Source organism: Hyalella azteca, unplaced genomic scaffold, assembly GCF_000764305.2.
Source record: "Hyalella azteca isolate HAZT.00-mixed unplaced genomic scaffold, Hazt_2.0.2 contig1345, whole genome shotgun sequence".
NCBI classification, from domain to species: domain Eukaryota; kingdom Metazoa; phylum Arthropoda; class Malacostraca; order Amphipoda; family Hyalellidae; genus Hyalella; species Hyalella azteca.
Genome location: NW_025931666.1, coordinates 83,559 through 104,087, shown reverse-complemented (window position 1 = coordinate 104,087; position 20,529 = coordinate 83,559). Strand labels below are relative to the sequence as shown.

Genomic DNA, 20,529 nt, shown 5'->3' with positions numbered 1-20,529 from the left:
AACATCAGCAGGGACGTAAAAGGCAGCTGCATCGCACAGAAAAGCGTCAGCAGAAACAACAGCGACTAATAATTAAGGCTGCAAAAGGGGCTTCCTTTTCGTTTGTTGTTGGCCAAGTTTGCTGGCGGTGGAGACAGCGCGAGGCAGAAATGCCTTCATTTAGCCGGGTTAGGCGCTTCTCCTCATCTCCCTATTTCCCGAACTGGAATTGGTATTCTCTATAGCTAATAAAACACTCATATATTCTCGGAAGGTTCATCGTAATGAATGTTCAATAAAATAATTATTTCTTTATCCCGATCTTTAAATCAAAAGTGCACGTTTGCTGCAAATTTAAAGACACAAACAAACTATCAACACCAATTTTTCGAAGCAGTTTTTGCAGTAGTCTTGGAAGCCAGAGGCATTGCAGAAAAAAAAGACCAAGCTTATCAAAATTACTAATTTTTCCATCTAACTCTCATCGTATTAAGTGATTGTTTAGTTTTAAAAATATTGAAGTAATTTTGTTGCTTTTCTAGCTTACAGAAAATTACGTGTGATATAATATGCAAGAAGCTCGGCTTAGGGATTGTAATAGGAATGGATCTTACATGGACAGATTGGATAGCGTACTTCGATCCCTTCATTGTAAGAGGCAGGGTGGTGGGGCTATAAGGGTAAGAGCTTCAAGACGGGTGCAAGTGGGTTGTCCTATACAAGGTCGTTGCCAAACTGACGTAAAACAAGATATAAAGGCAGAAGAAACGATATGCAAATTCACAAATCTTCGTCGAATTTAAGTAATTGTACAAAAACTCGCGTAATCACGTATATAAGCCTATAAATTATAAAAAGTATTACATAGTGATTTTATTGCGTCCATTTATGATTCATGCCCAGAGTGGCTCAAATGGCAATACGTGAGCATTCCTAAATTTATACGAAATAATCATACTTATATGTTGCGTTCGTTAAAATTAAATTGGAGTTGGACCAGAATTTAAAACGAAATAAAGTTCCAAGCAAATTCCCCAATTATTCATTGAAAGCGTTTTGAAAACCAGCTCCATCATCAGTTCAAAAATTTAAATAATAAAAATACAAATAGGCAGAAACAAGAAGTACTTCCCTCTATCAATGCCTCTTTACCGAAATCCAGCAGAATCAAATTTCCAAGCTTCCAGGCGATGCTTTTTAGCAAGGAAAGGCAAGAAATCCAGTACGTTATAGAGCCAGACGCGACGAAGAGTTCAATAATAGGCTGATCAGTTCTGGGTCGTCCCCACGGGAGCAACAAAAGAAGCATAAGTGGACTATGAAATCCGAACAACTTAACTATATGACGTCGTGCTGCTCGCATGAAGCTCTTCCGTGGCCTCGCTCGTAGCGCATGCAGCTTAGAGGAGACAGCATACTGAGACAGCTGCATAGTGCAACAGCCGCATATTGCGACGGCAGCATATTGCGACAGTCGCATATCGCGACGGCAGTATATTGTGACAGTCGCATATTGCGACAGCTGCATAGTGCAACAGCCGCATATTGCGACGGCAGCATATTGCAACAGCCGCATATTGCGACGGCAGCATATTGCATTAGCTGCATATTGCGACGGCAGCATATTGCAACAGCAGCATATTGCGACAGCAGCATATTGCAACAGCAGCATATTGCGACAGCAGCATATTGCGACAGCAGCATATTGCAACAGCAGCATATTGCAACAGCAGCATATTACGATAGCTGCATATAGCGAAAGCTTTATGTAGCGACAGTCGCATATCGCAACAGCTGCAGATCGCAACAGCCTCATTTTGCGATAGCCGCATATTTTACTGTTTGAGTTGATCGCACTAGCAGTAATTTTAAGAAAAAAACCTTTCTATTCAATATACTTCGAATATGGTAGACTATAAAAAGAAAATGTTTATAGTGGTCACATTGAATTGCAGTTCAACAGATCGAATACTGATGAAACGTACCACATAAATTAGGAGGCACTAACTCGGAAATAATAAATATTCCCACACACATTCCAATTCCCAGATGTTATTTTAACACTGCTAATATATTCAATAAATACGAAATGATCAGTATTTACTCTATCAATTCAAGATGATGAAGGCATTGCCATTATCTACCTAGACCGAGCAACGTTACAACACCTAGAAATTTTTCTATGTACAGTTGATCTTGTTACCAGAACTCGTTTTCCATCACCCATTTTGAATAAATGAATAGAATTCTTCATATATTTATACCTAATACATACTTGCTATAGGAGATGAATCAATTTGTTTAAATAAATATGCATTGATATACATCTAAAAGCGTTTGTTTATTCTTTTATTCAGCACGATCCTCTGAAAAATACTTTTCTTCTCAGTTGCTCCAATGGTAAAGGTGGAGAACCAGCTGCTGGGGGCGCCACTGGGCACGGAGGTCTCTGTGAGGTGTGACGTCGAGGCGTTCCCTCACGCCATCGTCTACTGGCAGCGCGACACGGCCGAGATGTTGCTCTCTGGGTGAGTCGCGAGTACTTAGTTGTCGTACAGCTGGCAGCGCGACACGGCCGAGATGTTGCTCTCTGGGTGAGTCGCGAATACTTAGTTGTCGTACAGCTGGCAGCGCCACACGGCCGAGATGTTGCTCTCTGTGTGAGTCGCGAGTACTTAATTGTCGTACAGCTGGCAGCGCAACACGGCCGAGATGTTGCTCTCTGGGTGAGTCGCGAGTACTTAATTGTCGTACTCGCGACACGGCCGAGATGTTGCTCTCTGGGTGAGTTGCGAATACTTAATTGTCGTACAGCTGGCACCGCGACACGGCCGAGATGTTGCTCTCTGGGTGAGTTGCGAATACTTAATTGTCGTACAGCTGGCAGCGCGATACGGTCGAGATGTTGCTCTCTGGGTGAGTGGCGAATACTTAATTGTCGTACAGCTGGCAGCGCGACACGGCCGAGATGTTGCTCTGTTTGGGACACGAACACTTGCTTGTCGTACAGCTGGCAGCGCAACGCGGCCGAGATGTTGCTCTCTGGGTGTAACATGAAAACTTGCTTGTCGTACAGCTGGCAGGCGACTCGGCCGAGATATTGCTCTCTGGGTGAGTCGCGAATACTTAATTGTCGTACAGCTGGCAGCGCGACACGGCCGAAATGTTGCTCTCTGTTTGGGGCACAAACTCTTATTGCTTGTTGAAAAGCTAGCAGCGCAACGCGGCCGAGATGTTGCTCTCTGGGTGTGACACGAAAACTTACTTGTGGTACAGCTGGCATGCGACTCGGCCGATATGTTGCTCTCTGTTTGGGACACGAACACTTGCTTGTCGTACAGCTGGCAGCGCGACAGTACCGAGATGTTGCTCTCTGGGGGAGACGCAAACACTTGATGGTCGTACAGCTGGCTGCACGGCACTCCCGAGATGTTGCTCTCTGAGTGAGACATGAACACTTGCTTGTCGCATAGCATTGCTTCCTAAACATTTTGTGATCGCGCACTAATTGTAGTTCCGTAAAGCCACCACGTACCCCAAGGTACCGGTTGTTATGCAAGAATGCTACAAATTGGCCGCTGATACGTATAATTAGGAAGATTTTATTCTTATCAGTTCGCCAACAATTAACTTTTTAAATTATTTCATTGCTTGAATTTTATGATGGCCAAATGGGTGACGTGCGGGAACAGTTTATTGGTGTATTTTCTTGCGTTTGGCAGTATGCATTTTTGTGGTTTAAAAAATATTTGAAGATATCTCCTCCTATCATGAAACTAGTGAAAATAAAATTACATACCCTTACACTTTCGGTAAATTGGCATGAGCCAAATTTGGCCGATGGTTGGCTGAACTTACGCTCTTACGGAAGTCCCCCTTTACTTCATTTGTGAAGGTACTGAGCTCGTCCTTTGCAAAAAATTGTCTGCATTTGGCCGGCGTTCTAACGTCCTTGATTCTTTTACATGAAACACAAGCGCCGGTGCAGCTGTGCTTGAAATTATCGAAGCTATTGAAGATTTTTGCCTGAGGCTACAAGTGTTAATGAAACGGAGCTCTAATTAGTTCTCTTTTATTAATGAGAGATAATTGGTCGTGCGATGTGAAGGTAGTGTACCTTGTTAAGTTTGCATCGCCTGAATAATTGCGACACCGAACATGCAGCAATACAGCCGCTCTCTGCGACCTGTAGTGAGATTATTCCACTGAATCTCGAGCAGTCATGAGATTATGAGCGGCTATTGAACGGCGCCGAGATTATAAACTCATGTCAAGCCGAGCAAGCACTATAAGACAACAACTTCTTACAACTCTGTAAGAAGAGTCAAGGCATTAATATTCGCTGCTATGTTTTTCTTTTGTTGTATGGTAAAATTATTTTGAAAAAAGCAGCTACTTTTGCTTCCATGAATTACATTAGTATATTTACTGGAATAAATTCCTCCAAATAGTCAATCGTGCGTTGAAGATTTAGAGAAGAGAAACCTGACATAACCTGTAACATAACATGTGTTTGTAAATTTCCTTGCTTTGGTAGCAAAGTAATCGGTTATCAAAGGATAAAACAGCACACGATGAAGCGCATATAACTGTGCTTTCAAAATTGATTGTTTTCATGAACTGTCACTTAGCCTTCAAAAAAATATGATCCCTAATTAGCCGCGTGCTCGGGAAGTTCCTTACAATAAACTAAGCAAATAAATTCACTGAGAAATTTTTAGCTTGTTTTTCGCTGTCAATTCTGATACTTATTACTCATTCAAACGTGAACTAAATATACAGATTTTTGTAAAGATCAATTTGTTTTAATCACAACACAATTTTTAACGCTTATTAATTCTCATGGAATGTCTCATAACATCACGCAATGTCTTTGAATAATTATTATATACGTTGTTACCGTCAAATTTACATCGAAACAAAGAGACTGCACGCGACTATTCTCATTAATTATCTATTTAAATAATTATTACATACGGTGTAGTCAAATTTACATCGAAACAAAGATGGTGCGCGCGACTATTCTCATTAATTATCCATTTGAATAATTATTACATACGGTGTAGTCAAATATACATCGAAACAAAGATGGTGCGCGCGACTATTCTCATTAATTATCTATTTAAATAATTATTACATACGGTGTAGTCAAATATACATCGAAACAAAGATGCTGCACGCGACTATCCTCATTAATTATCCTCATTTGTGACCCCAGGAAGAAATACGCGCTGCAGGAGACGACGGGCGCCTACAACGGCTCTCTGACGCTCGTGATCCGCGCCTTCAACTGGACCGACGCGGGCCAATATTCCTGCGTGGCCACCAACTCCCTGGGCAGGGCGGACACCAGCGTACGGCTCTACGTCTGTCTCTTATACACATCTAGATGTGTATAAGAGACAGAGATAGACGTATCTGCACCTTGGTGCGTGGCAGTAGATAGACGTATCTGCACCTTGGTACGTGGCAGTAGATAGACGTATCTGCACCTTGGTACGTGACAGTAGATAGACGTATCTGCACCTTGGTACGTGGCAGTAGATTGACGTATCCACAGCCCACACACTCGTAAGTGGCAGCCGTCGATCTGGCTCTATCGTGATCGACTATTTAGCTGTACGCAACTCGTGGTGAAGGCAATATCCGCTACCATAATGAACCTGAATGTGCATAAATTCATAAAATATTGACATAAACTGTTGAACAACGTAAAAGAACAGTCAATTCTTTTCCAAGGTCGACAACGCGTGACACGAATCGTGTGACGCCAGCGATTCCGACGAACTCTGTCGGCGACTTGCGACGCCGTGAGGAATTCAAACAATCCACGAAGGGGAACTTCGAAATGCTCGACGGGGCGTTTGACCAACATCATATCTTACGAGGGGAAAAAGAAAATAATCTCACCCCAGGGCAGGGCGAAGATGGCTTCTTAGAAGGTGGAAGCCAGACAGGAGGAGGAAAAACTGCCGGAGACAGAAGTAATATTTTCTCGGGCATCTTAGGTTTTAGTGGCGCTGCTGTCTCCCCGAATGCAGACATTTTTACTCAGTATGAAATAGGCATGATCAATTTTATATGTTTATGTGTTGTTGGTTTCCATCATAATGTATCAAAAATAATCATGTTATAATTACGTATTGAGGAGTTTGTTTTATCGCAAATGAATTGAAGAATATGTTCCATAAAAGTTTCTTCTCGTAGGTCGCTTTTCACCAAGTCAGCTTCCTTCCGAATTACAGATTGTCGATTACTGCTGATCCCTCATTGGCCGAGCAGAGTACAGCCAATGAGCGTCAACAATGAAATTTCTATAGTTTTGATTGGATTTAGTGTCGTATCCCTGTTTAATGTAATACATTTTACCCTGGAACTGATATCTATACACATAGTGAACAACTGTAAAGGTTTTAGCATAGTAAAGTGGAAACTATCTATATAACTATAGATAGCTATGTAAATACACTATATAAACTATATCCAGGAGAAGCCAATTGAGTACAGCAGAAGGATTAATCTGAGAGAGCGCACGTATGACAATTAATATCCATTTTTTATTTTTACGTAAATGTGATTCTTTTTCTATTTTATGTTGTTGAAAATTTAGGCAAAGAGCGATATTTCCATGCTTATGAGTGCTGGAACGAAAAAGTAGCCGATTAAATCGACATTAATGACCTTTGGAAGTCGGTGTTGCTTGAGGAAAGCAAATTTTGATTAAGTCATATTTATTGCATCGTCTAATTGAAATATTAGCAAGTCTCCCTAATTTCTGAAACCTGAAATTGTAAAAATAGGATTTTGCATATCACTAGGTGTCCACAACGTATTTATTTAATTTATTCATTTAATTTATGAAAAGAGCAAGTTAAGTGTCCGAAGTGAACTGGTTCAGTTGGAGGTATAATATCATATTGATGAAATATAGAGTAGTATAAAGCAGGTTAACAGCGCGGGCTTCGAGATTGATAATACGTGAGATTTTAATATTCGCGTTCTAAATCAGCTTCCCAAGTATTTGAAATAATTACCTAATTTCAAAGTTCAAGAACCTCAAATTAAAACTTTAAAACTCACATTTCTGAAATACCTGTTTACAATCTTATTTTGAAATCGTGATAGTTACTCAAAATTTAATTTGAATTGATATATGTTTCCAGTGTATTGAAAAAATAACTGCTAATACAATCCAGGTGAAGTTCGTCTCATCCAATTTTCGTGTATGATACATGCAGCTGTAGGATTTACTTCTAATTTGCACACTTTACACTAAGTTGTCACTAAATATAATATATTTACGAAGAAAAAGTATATTTTGAGTATCGACCAGCCTCCAGGCATCTGATGTTAAAGTAACGTTGATTAGTCGTTTCTGCAAGGAAATCAACTCTTAGTCAACGTCAGTATCAGCATTTGGAAAAAATAACTTCGTTGTCAACGGTGTCATCAACGTTTTTTAATTAAATAAACTCATAATCAACGTTACTTTCACGTCATTTGCCTGAGGGACATCACTAACTTGCAAGACGACGTAGAAATGTCAGGAGGACCAGCAGCGACGCGTGCCGGAGCATAGAACAGCTTTGTTCGCCCTGGGAAATTCGGTGGCAGTTTATTTGTGATGAGTGAGACTCGGCGAGAGTTGTGATGAGTGAGACTGGGCAAGAGTTGTGATGAGTGAGCCTGGGCAAGAGTTGTGATGAGTGAACCTCGGCGAGAGTTGTGATGAGTGAGACTCGGCGAGAGTTGTGATGAGGGCGACTCGGCGAGAGTTGTGATGAGTGAGACTCGGCGAGATTTGTAATGAGTGAGACTGGGCAAGAGTTGTGATGAGTGAGACTCGGCGAGAGTTGTGATGAGTGAGACTCGGCGAGAGTTGTGATGAGTGAGACTCGGCAACGTTATTTCCTGTTTATTTATTTTATTTTTCGAGTTGCTGAGATTTGAACGAGTTGTGATGCCCTATTTGACGAAGTTTTCCATTCCCGATAGACCTGAATTCGTCACATTTTTTTACTATTCATTATTCATTCACTAGAATCTGTTTCTCTTCCTTATTGTGTTACAGATTTTAATTTTTCGCATTTATGAATGAATGTTTTTCTGGTTTAAGTGGAATTACTTAAATTTTCTCGCCAGGGTTAAAGATGTGGGAAAATTGAAGAAATCGAAATTGTTCAGTTAAAAAGTAAATTGGAAGTCTCCAACGAAATTGATATACTTTTTTCGGTTTCCGCATACTTGTGTGTTAGATTCGTCAGTAAATTAATTGTAAGATGACATTTATATCATTTCAGTTTAAAAGTGTCCACAAAAACGAGCATAGGAAGCGCGAGAAAGAATCAATTCTATTTGCTATTCCGGCTTTGAAGGAAGCCTAAGTGACCGAGGCAAAGCCTACTTACGGCGCTCCGAACACGCAAGCTACTCAACCAGATTGCCCTCAGATCCTTTCACAATGTCCGTTAAATTTACGATTTTTCACGGTATTTTGCGATGTCTCAACACTTGAAATAAGTGAGTGAATAACTCACCATGCCGTGCCATAACTCCATAGCGTATAAATAAAACGTATTAAAGTTTCGCTGTTCAAACGTAAGTCTCGCACCAGTCGCTTTACTGTAGTAAATGAAGCTGCAACCAAACGCCCGCTCTATCTTTAATATCATTGCCTTCTGAGCACATCTGCTTAAACGACGGTCTAGAAATAAGCTTTATAACTTGGTTAAATCCCAATTTGAAAAACGTACTAACTGATTGATCTCTTCCCGTGGCTATCTGAAGTTTTTCCATCAACATTAATCCAAAGGTAATCACAAGCAGGAATCATGTAAATCGAATTTTTAAAGTTGTTTATAATAAATAACTGAGGGCAGTTGAACTCAATAATCAGCAACAAATGTTGTGAAAACATGTTCGAAAATAGCATACTTCTCAGTATTCGATCTAGAAAAAATAGGTCGAGAGAATCAAACTTGAAGATAAGTTTGTACGCACCACACAAACGATAATTTTCAACGCTATTATTATCAGTGATTGTAAAGTGCTCAAGTAACGCAAGCAAGTGCAGGTCTGCTTGAGGGGCGCGCGTGGGTGACGCGACCGCGAATGACGCGCGAGACATCGCCGTGACTTGCGAGCGCTGGCGCGGAAAGATAACGTCTCGGAGAGGTCGCTCCTTCCCAACCTTCTGTTCTTTGATCAATTATATCACTCCTTTCCCCCTCTCCTTTTCCCCTCTCCTCTCTCCCCTCAATTCTTCCCCTGTGTCACTCCATTCCCCCATTCTGGTCCGGTCAAACTCTTGGACCCTCGGCTCTTCATTCCTCACATATTCACCCTCATGGCCTTATGTTATACGCCACACTGTATGAGGGCAGCTGGAAATGATGACAGTTCATCAGGTTGAATACAAACCCCATCCAGGGTGAGGGTGAAGGAAAAATTATTGGGTATGGTTTAAGTGACAGAAAGTTGATACATGAAAGAATTTTTAATGATTGAGTTGATAACCTGTAACAATTAGACAGGGCAACTGTTTTATCTTTTGTTACCAAAAATTGTATTCGACTTGAGCGTAAACCACAAGGGAAGGCAAGGCGGTGGTTTTTTGCCCCCCAGATCCCAGATAATCGCCGAAAATTCTTCTTCTTTCAGTTTTCCTGAGTGTATTTAACAAACTTCAAGCTAAAATTTTCATTGATCCGAAATCAGAGATTGTTTTCAAAATTTCTGATTTTATCAGAATTTGAATAAAGACGGTTCTAAATATATAGGAATACTATATGATTACACTAAATTGGCTAAAACTAAGTCCTCTTCAAAAATACGTTCAGTAATGCGAATGCTAATTGAATTCATCTTAACAATGTGAAATGAAACATGAGATACAATGCATATTTTTATGTACGAATGGATGAATAATTATTTCAAGTGAGAGGTACAATGCAATTACAACATCAATGAACGAACGAGAGATTGCTTCTTTCGGAAAGCTGTTTACTTTTATTGACGTCTATACATGGTTGAACGTTATTGTTTTCCTGAACGATGTTCCGTTAATAATACTTGAAGCCGACCACGACAACTGGTGGTTCATTCCATGAGTTTCGCTATAAGTAACCTCCGAAAATGAGTCAAGAGTTTTTATTTTGAGAGGCGAAGTTAAGGTTCAGTGAGTTAAGGTTCGGTGAGTTAACAAAACGACGTGAGTTGTGGACGGGAATTTGACTTAAAACTGTTATTGCATGGCTTTAAATGCAAAATCAGATGTTCCGTTTTATTTGAAAAAGATAATTGCAGTATAATTATCTCCAAACTCAGCTCTAGATTAGCTTTATGTCAATGGTTTATTCAGGTTTTAACGACAAGTACATATTTTGGACGAAAATGGTTTTTTGAATGGTTTAAATATTGAAACTCAAAATCTCCTCTTAATTCTATTGCTTTTCATATTAAAATTTCATCACTTGACTTGTATTTTATCATTGAAATTGTATTAGGAAATTATATTTCTTATGGCCCATTCTTAGAAATTTATACTCCTGCAATGATATGTGAATGAATATATTTAGAATGCATATTAAACAATAGGAACGGAAAACTGTGACGCGACACTCATCTATTTATCCGTGTAAAAATCCGATTTACCATTCCAGCGCGACTAAACATTCACGCAATTAATTACTATGTAACAAATATTATTTTTCATAAGTCCCACTTATGGCAATATTATCTTTGCTGATTTTCATTGTTTACGGGTTGGTTTATTGATTAATTTGCACATCAAATCCTCTACATTTGCACCTACGAAGCATCAATAAACGACTTAGAAGGAACAACTTAAGAAGGAAGGAGGGTGATAGAATTAATAATTGTGCTCAGTCGCTACATATCGTAGATTAATTGCATAGCATTTTTAGTAATAACCTAAAATAAAAAATAAACGTTTCTTGATTCCTTTAGGTGTCAATAAAGTGAATGATTTTTTGTAATTCAGGGTTATTTGATGTGTTTTGCTCTTGCAAGGAGTGCACTTAATGTGTTGATATCTTTATTTTAGCCTTCATGCTCCTGTAGATAATTGGTGTGTATCCTTTCATGAAATTTGAAACCTGTTCATCAATGTATTAAACGTCGGATCTATCAAATAACTTCTGAAACATATCGGTTATTTCATTTACAACCTGCATACATTTCCGGTTCGAAGGAATTTGAAGAAAATATTAGCATTAACTTACGGTTTATGAGTAATTTTATTGTAAATGAAGCCCCTATTATAAATGAATTAAAATACACACCCATAGTGAATTTAAAATTAATCACGTGGTAAATGAATTATTTCACAACTAAAATTATCAGCAGCAATATCTATTGATTTATTGCATTTACTTTGTTTTCTAACAATTTAATTCATTCAAAAATCTTTCATCCAAAGGCGATGCTGCCTCCAACATGTGTTGATAACAATTGATAACACATGCAAATAGCATGTGTTATCAATTAATTACGTCTCCATCTTAATTAAATTTAGATCAGCGAGGCAGATGCGGATTACAAACTTTTCTAGGCTACTACATCAAGATTGCTTGAATAAACGAAGAAAAAAATCCCTGCTATATATGTTCGACTTGAAAGACATTTAAGGTATGCGCAATGTTTATGCTGTTCATGACTCGCATTTATGCTGAGCCTAGCTTCTGAAGAAAGTTGCGGAGTTTCTCGCAAAACATTTATTTTTTTAATAAATTAAATAGACATTATGAAGCGATATTTTTTTCTGGATGGTTTCCCGTAATATATTTACATTCGTAATGTTATCAGTGTGGAATGTTTCCACATTTACAGTGATCCAGCAGTCGAAAAATAAATTAAAAATTAAAATAAATAAATTAAAAATAAAAAACGAAAAAATATTTCATGAATCTTTTCTTTTGACTTGATCGCATATCCATGGTGGTTGGAGCTAAAAAATTTATGCTTGCGAAATTCAATGAAAAAATTTAAATATAGATTACTTTCGGATTCACACGAGATGTGGAAAGCAGATTTCGGGATTTTCAGGGTAATAATTGACAGGGAAATATTTAGGGAGATAGTTGATAGGGAAATTTTCAGGGTAATAGTGGACAGGGACTTTTTTTAGGATAATAGTTTTGTAGGACGACGTATTTAGGTTCGAAAAAACTCAAGTAAGTCGACTAGATTGTCATATCATTTAATATATTAAATATAAGGTTTCCATTACAAATTTTCAATTTGTGCGTGTTTTTAGGTGTTTAATTGATACCTATTTTAAGTCATCGTCAGATGCAGGTTTACATTATCGATCTCTCCCGAAAAGAAAAAGAAGTGAAATTTATTGGAAAATTTAGCTTATGAATGGTTAAGATTTGTCATTGAATCAGAATTCCGAATAATCAGTAGAATTTAGTGTCATAATACTAAAATTGTATGTCATTCTTAGTGTGTCATGACACACTAAGAACTTAGTGTGTCATAATACTAAAAGAAGCTAAATAAACTTGATCAGCAGGTCTAAAATTCAATGGAATAATTATCAATAATTTTACCCTGAAATAATAATATATTCAATAACTTGACCACATAATCAAATAACTGCCAATAATCTGACCCTAGGATCAATATGGCCTACAATATATTTTTTATATTCCTGCTAATATCCGATGAAGATTAATTTGAGTTTCGTTCATACTCACTCTGATACTCACTATAAGGAATTTTTTATGACAGAATAGCGGGTATCCCGACATTACGGTAGTAACTTTATTGCGGCCTGGAACTTACTGGGGACGAGTTATTTTTTGGTATTAAGGGTTGTTGACTTTACGCTCTCATCCTCGTCGGAAGTCTCCTTCTGATCGATATCTTATTTGTACATACTGACTGCTGCTGCTGTAATAAACTATTATGTGGGAGTGCGTGATCGATCTCTTATGGATGTGCCAAAGCTGATGTGGAGAACCCAAATGAAGCACTACACTAACTATTGCATCACGTTTCAATATTCCTGCCGTCATGTGATAGAAATTGCGTTGAGTTTCATTCATATTTTCACTATTTCTTCACTTTGCATTGTTCCTGCCGTTATGCCATATCAATTACGTTGAATTTCGTTCAATTTACTCACTATTTCTTCACTTTTTCACATTCCTTTTATTATGCGAAACAGATTGCGTTAAGTTTCGTTCATATCTCACACGATTTCATAACGTTTCAATATTCCTGCCGTTAGGCGATTTGTTTCGAGTTGAGATTCGTGAATCAATGCAATTTTGCTACATTGCCGGGGCTCAATCTTCCGCCAAAAAAAAAAAAAACTTAGTAGAAGTCAGAGATCAGATTTGGACCTGACAGACAGGCGTCTTATTGCCGGCACAGTCGAGACCTGCGTTGGGTGGCTATTATTGTATTTTGTCTCTAAAATATTATAGTATTTTGTCCCTCTGATACTTTATTGTTATCGTCTTTTGATACAATAGTTTTCATCCTCTGATATTATAGTATTTTGATCCTCTGAATTGTAATTTTGTCCCTCCTATATTATATTATTTTCACTCTTTGATACTATAGTTTTCACCCTGTGATTATAATATTTTGCTCGTCTGAATTATTATTATTTGAATTATTTATCTTCTGATACTATAATATTTTCACCCTCTGATATTATACTATTTTATCACTCCGAATTATAATTATGTTGCCCTGATAGTGTTGGGGACTAGTCAATAAATAAGCAAACAAATTCTGGTTTCCCCAAACTTTTAATAAATAACTTTAATACTAAACAGATGACGGATATGAGAATACAAATGAATAAACCGTGTATTTCCTTAGCACTTCTTCTAACTCCGGTCTCAGGTTTCGGAGCCTTTCTGAAAATGCACGAATAAACAAATTATGGACACAACAAATCAGAATATAATGCAAACTTGGCAAAAATAAGGAACAGATTAATACAAGTAATGATATTCAAAGTCACCTGTATAAACTACTGGATATATGTTTACCTGATTATCACATGAATAACTAGACATAATACCTACACGCACTAGCTCCTCTGGTGGGATGCCCATACAATGACGAAATACAAAGCGCATCTAAACGTGAGTAAATGAGGTCACGTCAAAGGTGAATCAAAACACTAAAAATAAATTTCAAGAGTCCCATTGCAATCCCTTACAATAGTATAGTATTTTTTCTTGCTGCTTTAAAGCGCCTAATGCGATTATTTTCAACCACGAATTTCAGTCTTTTTCTGACGTAACAAATTATTATCTAATAACCAAAGATAAAGGAAATTTTGGAATTTTGTTTTAATAAAAAAAAATTTAAACAAAAATTTGAAAAAATGTGACAATTTTTTTTAACAATTTTGTGAATAAAATGTTTTTTTTTTGTCACGCTATGCTTATCAGTAGTTACAAGCCGACCGGTATTTATCTCATGAAATTTCATTGATTAATGTAAGGATGAAAATAACGTGTATGATTGCATATTTTCTTCATGAAGTCTCCATAATAAATTTTTAGCAAATTTTTTCATTTATGGAAAAAATGCCCTATATTGTGCTCGTCATGTCAGTCTGTCTGTCCGTGACTTCACGTTTTCGTTGACGAGAAAATGCGCTCTCTGTCACTCACTATACGGTGAGTACTGAACTATATTTTTTATGATAGTCGGCAACATCATTCACGAAATACTTTTTCTACATCAAAATAATACTCAACCGGCGTTTGACGTTGGGAATTGTTATCTAACCTGCATCATCAGACAGAGAAAACTGTGATGAATTCTACAGATCGGGTTTCTAATTTCACGCACTGAAATTACAAGGGGTTTATGCTACTCAATTTTTTTTGACGAGCTATTACTAAGAGTATGTTCATTTTTTAATTACAGTTACGCCTTTGCAAACTACTCTTTCTTCTTTAGTAGAAAAATATTACCAAATGACTTGCATGTCAGAGATAATTTACGGAAATATTTATGGCATCCTGAGATGACGATAAGAATTGCTTGTATTTGCTAGTGTTTCATAGACAGCTTGTCAATACTGCGCAGGATTGCAGGATTGCCGAGCAATTCTGTAATTGACGGCTTCGGGAATGCAAGTCCTGAGTGACTAGGAAAACTTTCGCGCGCATCTCGCACGAGATCAAATATTTATTGAACGTAACTTCCTAATGGCGAGTGTCATGTGCACCGAAGCTGTGTGCCTCGGCCGACGACACCAAGCCTTTCATGATCATCCGACGACTAAACATAGAGTGTTACTATAATTTCAGCGATCGTGTACAGCTCTTTATTTGAAATCAGATACTATTTCAATTATTTATTTCCTAATGAGGTAATGTTTCGATTTGAAACATTATCTGATGCTTTATTTGAAATAAGATGATCTTTCAATATTGCGCCACAATATACCAGCATTCGCATTGTGTTTCATGCATGCAATATTTGATACATCGTGACATATCAAGTCACAATTGTAATGTAGAATCCTGCAATGAAGTAAACATGCTGACTGGATTCTGATGATAACTAAAACATCGACAGCAACAAAGCGATCAACTCACTTGACTTGAGTTTTCAACTCACATAGCGTTTTCAACTTATCAACTCATGAGGGACGGCATCATTTTTTACTAGAAAGGGAGACAATGCAATGACGAGTAAGAGAAAGGGAGACAATGCAAGCCAAGTTAAGCATGGCAAACTCAACGGGCAAATATCAGCTAAAATCAACACCACAAAATCAACTGTGAAGAATCAGCTCGCTTGTGTTGACGCGTCGCCAATTAGGCAAGGCAGGATGTCATTTTTATTTTCCCTGCAGGAGATCGTCGAGTGCTGTCTGCAGTGTCATAGGTAAACGTGATCACTTGATATGGCATGCAGAGTATCATGAGTATGGTTATCAGCACAATATATGGTTATCGGTAGAATATGGTTATCAGTAGACTATGGTTATCGGTAGAATATGGTTATCAGTAGACTATGGTTATCGGTAGAATATGGTTATCAGTAGAATATGGTTATCAGTAGAATATGGTTATCGGTGGAATATGGTTATCAGTAGAATATGGTTATCAGTAGACTATGGTTATCGGTAGAATATGGTTATCAGTAGACTATGGTTGTCTGTAGAATATGGTTATCAGCTGAATATGGTTATCGGTAGAATATGGTTATCAGTAGACTATGGTTGTCTGTAGAATATGGTTATCAGCTGAATATGGTTATCGGTAGAATATGGTCATCAGTAGACTATGGTTGTCTGTAGAATATGGTTATCAGCTGAATATGGTTATCGGTAGAATATGGTCATCTGCACAATATATGGTTATCGGTAGAATATGGTTATCAGCTGAATATGGTTATCGGTAGAATATGGTTATCGGTAGAATATGGTAATTAGCTGAATATGTTTATTGGTAGAATATGATTATCAGTAGAATATCGTTATCAGTAGAATATACTTTTCAGTAGAATATACTTTTCAGTAGACTATATGGTTATGGGTAGAATATGGTGATCAGTAGAATATACTTATCAGTAGACTATATGGTTATCGGTAGAAGTAGAATATGGTTATCATACGAATAGTGTCATCAGTTATATATGAGTTCGGTTGGTTATCCGAATATGAGTGAAGCAGAACCTGGTCATCTCCCTGGCCCTGTAAATCATCAATCCGTTCGTGTTGGCTTAAACCACTTGGCCGTGGAGTACTTATCGTAATATCAGTTTTTTATAATCGAAGGATTGCAATTGTCAGGTAAATGTTTTTAATGTCATGCATCTTGTCGAACAATATCTGCTGGGCATAAACTAGGAGTGAGGACATTTTACTGCAGTTGATTAGTGATCGCCTTCATTATACAGATTTTTCGCATTTCAAAATATCAGAGTTGATAATCATTAATAATAATTTAATTCAAACGCACCATATGATTTCTAAAATATTATACCACAAAAGGTTTATGAAACGAAACGAAATAACATGATACATGTACAATAAATCAAAAGTCAGTCGATCTCGTAATTATAAGACATGCTGAAAATTAAAAATTCGGACAGCAAAGATGAAATTATAAATCATCGGAAAAAGCGGAAAAGGTTCTGACTCTTTTACACTCTGCCTACTCCTAATAGGAAAATTCTCGGACAATCGTAATGAATTGCGCTCTCCTAAAATAGTGTGCTCGCTCATTATCTATATTGACGTATCTTTTCAGTAAAAACGGATACAATGTCATGGAAGATTTTTATTTTAACGATCCGCAATAACCATGATACTGTTAATTTAAGATATTACTGGCTAATTTGGGTTTACTACGGAAAAATGAGGTGATGCCTGGAAAAAAGCTATAAGGTTCAAAGTATGACTTACTTTTAACGTTGGAAAATGGAATTTGTTAAAATCTACATCTTAGGGTTGACCGCGCTGCGGTACGTTGAGGAGTTATTTTCGTTCAAATTGAGATTGAACATCAATAAAAAGAATAGTTGACATTGGTTGAATTTTGTGGTTGCATGTTGTAGGATTGAAAAGTAAATTTTTGCTCGATTTTCCATTGATCTTTAGTTTTTAACTTTTCAAAAAGTTCGAAGAAAAATAACCGTTTATTGTTATTTTTTATGTAGCATTTTGAGAATGAAAATTATATGTAATAAAAATCATTAAAGGAGGTTCAGCTAACGTTCATTTGGATTTTTAAATTCCTTTTCTACCATGAAAAAATTTTCAATATTAATCCGATGTTTATCTCAGATAAAAACATCCAGTTCTGAAATCTGCAAGAAAATAACATTTATTCCATCATCACAGAAGGCGGCAAGAAAATAAAACTATGCGACTACAGGAATTGGAGGCGAGCAAATGTGATTACTGGATGTGAAGATCCTTAGAATAAAAAAATGTGATAACTCAAAGCTTGTAATCGGTTGGATCACTTGGATAGGCGATCGTTCCATTTGAGGGTGATCATGATCAAAAATAACTGTGACCCCTATATGCGATGGTTATTTGAGATAACATGTAAATTTATCGCTCGGTGACACAATCGTCGGGTCTTAATGTGATCGCTTGATACAATGATAGTGAAGAAAAAATATAATTGCACCATGATTTCGTCATCAGGGTCACAAAAAAATGAGATCGCTGCGTGTGATTTTACCGATTCAGCGATCAAAAGAACTTAATTTAATCTGATTATTGAGGAACATCACTCGAAAATTCTTAGCTTTTATGCCTAACAAACTTGATGAATTGTTAAGACTCCTCGTGAGACTCACTCACTAACATAACAAATATATTAAATTATAACAGGAAATTACGGCAAAATTCAGTTAGGATCAAACTCACAATAAAAAAAAAATAAATTTTTATCCCAGCCGCAGGCAACAAAATTATAATTTCGGTGTTAAGAGAAAGCGTACGGCTTTACATGGAGCAGAATGTCTCTCTAAGGAGGGCTCAGTATACATAACAAGGTGTCTCTTGGTGGTATTTGCATCCTGCATACTTTACTGGGCACTAAACCTGACATTTAGCGATGTTCAGACCTCAACTTAAGACATGAAAGAAAAGTTCTCTTGTGATGCCAGTGCTCTTCACACATACTTCATGTTGGAGCCGTGCATAGCATTCATGCTGGCTGTTTTCACAGTCATTCTGACTACATTTTTGGTTTGCAAATGAATAAAAAAAATAAAGCAGAAAATTACTTCATAGTTTGGGTGCTCAAAGACACCCAACGAGACACAGTACCGTAATGTTCAGAGCTCATATAATTAAACCACTTGAATACAATCAACGATAACTGAAAAATGGCGTACGAGTTTAAAACTTACGCTAAGTGACGTCATATGGTAGAATAATTTTGCTAACAAGCAATTTGGTGCGGTAACTGATGGTCAAATTGAGCCATTAGACTGGGGACCAGGGTAAAGTTGCGGCAGTTTGGGTGTCTTTATAACCATTAACTCAGTTTATTGATGGCGCCAACTTTCAAACAAAGTTAATCTCGGCTGAACTATGAGAGGAAAATCTGAGCAATCGACTGGCGTTCACCGAGGCATGTGAACCGCTGTCAAGCAAGGGAATGTCGACATCTTCAATTGCTTGATAATCGGTAATAATTATAAGCTAATCTCATCGGAGATAAGGACAAACAAATATTTGTGAAGTGTTACCCTAAAAGCTAAATCTTTTCCATTTTCCCTCGATTGCTAGTACTCCTTTGCCCAAATAGCGCGTTTCATTATCAGAATGTTTCATTTCTCCATAAACGGCATCAAATGCATAATTTTCTCCCTTTACAGAAAGTCGTAACAACAAATGAACTGTTAAAGTGCTCACCGATACCGACCAATGATTTTAATACCCTACGCGTAATACCACAAGCTGTCACTTCTTCCCTCGCGGTCTCCCACTTTTTTCTCGCATTGGTGGGAATATCAATGGGATTTTCTTCATCTTCAGTTAAATATTACAAATTTGCAATAATGCACCACATCTTCACTTGCTGCAATATACTCGCATATGATGGCGATGTATGTGGCAATCTACTCTTCATATTCTGGCGCCGGTTTCAGAGATCGCGTTGATCCAACGCTTTTTTCACCGCCAGTTTCAGAGATCGCGATGATCTAACGCTTTTTTCACCGCCAGTTTCAGAGATCGCGATGATCTATCGCTTTTTCACCGCCAGTTTCAGAGAGCGCGATGATCCAACGCTTTTTTCACCGCCAGTTTCAGAGATCGCGATGATCCAACGCTTTTTTCTCCGCCAGTTTCAGAGATCGCGATGATCCAACGCTTTTTTCTCCGCCAGTTTCAGAGATCGCGATGATCCAACGCTTTTTTCTCCGCCAGTTTCAGAGTTCGCGATGATCCGATGCTTTTTATCGCCTGCGTTCGGAAGATCGCGTTGAACTCGCGCTTCAGTTGTCGCTTTCACGCGAGTTCGACATCGCAAGTCGAGGCGAGAAGGAAAAAAAGTTTGAAATTGAACAACTTGCCGGACTGGCTTTGACAGTGAGAAATAATAGCGAGCATCTGCCGCCAGCTGCCGTATGAATTGACTGTCAAAACTCAGGCTCTGCCTATAGTGCCCTGCGACTCCCTGCCCAGAGGTGAGCACATTGCCTCAATTGATACACAAAAAATGGCAAGGCAATTTTTTTTTCGGGACACGACATTTTTCAGGATCAGCAGAAATACGAGAGGAAAATTAATCAAGGGAATCCAGGTAATGATATATATTGCTCGTTGGTCTGGTAAACAAAGTTTGTGTACATTGTGTGTAAGTGAAAAAATATTACGCCAGGAGATTAACTTATAAAAACAGTATGAGCAAAAACAGCCACAGAAAATTCAGCGAAATTGAGCCCGTTTCAGAAACAGATCGTGTAGAGCGGAGACAATACGTTTGTTACCTTGGAAAATGGTCATGTACAGTAAAGTTGAGTAATGCTCATATATGCCCGGAGAGTGCGCAGTAGCCATATGGAGCATAT

The 20,529-nt window shown here is 37.8% G+C and overlaps 1 protein-coding gene across 1 annotated transcript in view; it reads left to right on the top strand.

Annotated features, from left to right (window-relative positions):
• Positions 1-20,529, top strand: part of LOC108675872 (lachesin-like) — a 79,990-nt gene that overhangs the window by 48,534 nt on the left and 10,927 nt on the right. The window contains exons 6-7 of the mRNA XM_018163919.1: positions 2,369-2,507; positions 5,198-5,345. Coding sequence (XP_018019408.1) covers positions 2,369-2,507; positions 5,198-5,345 — 287 coding nt within the window. The remainder of the gene's footprint in view (positions 1-2,368; positions 2,508-5,197; positions 5,346-20,529) is intronic.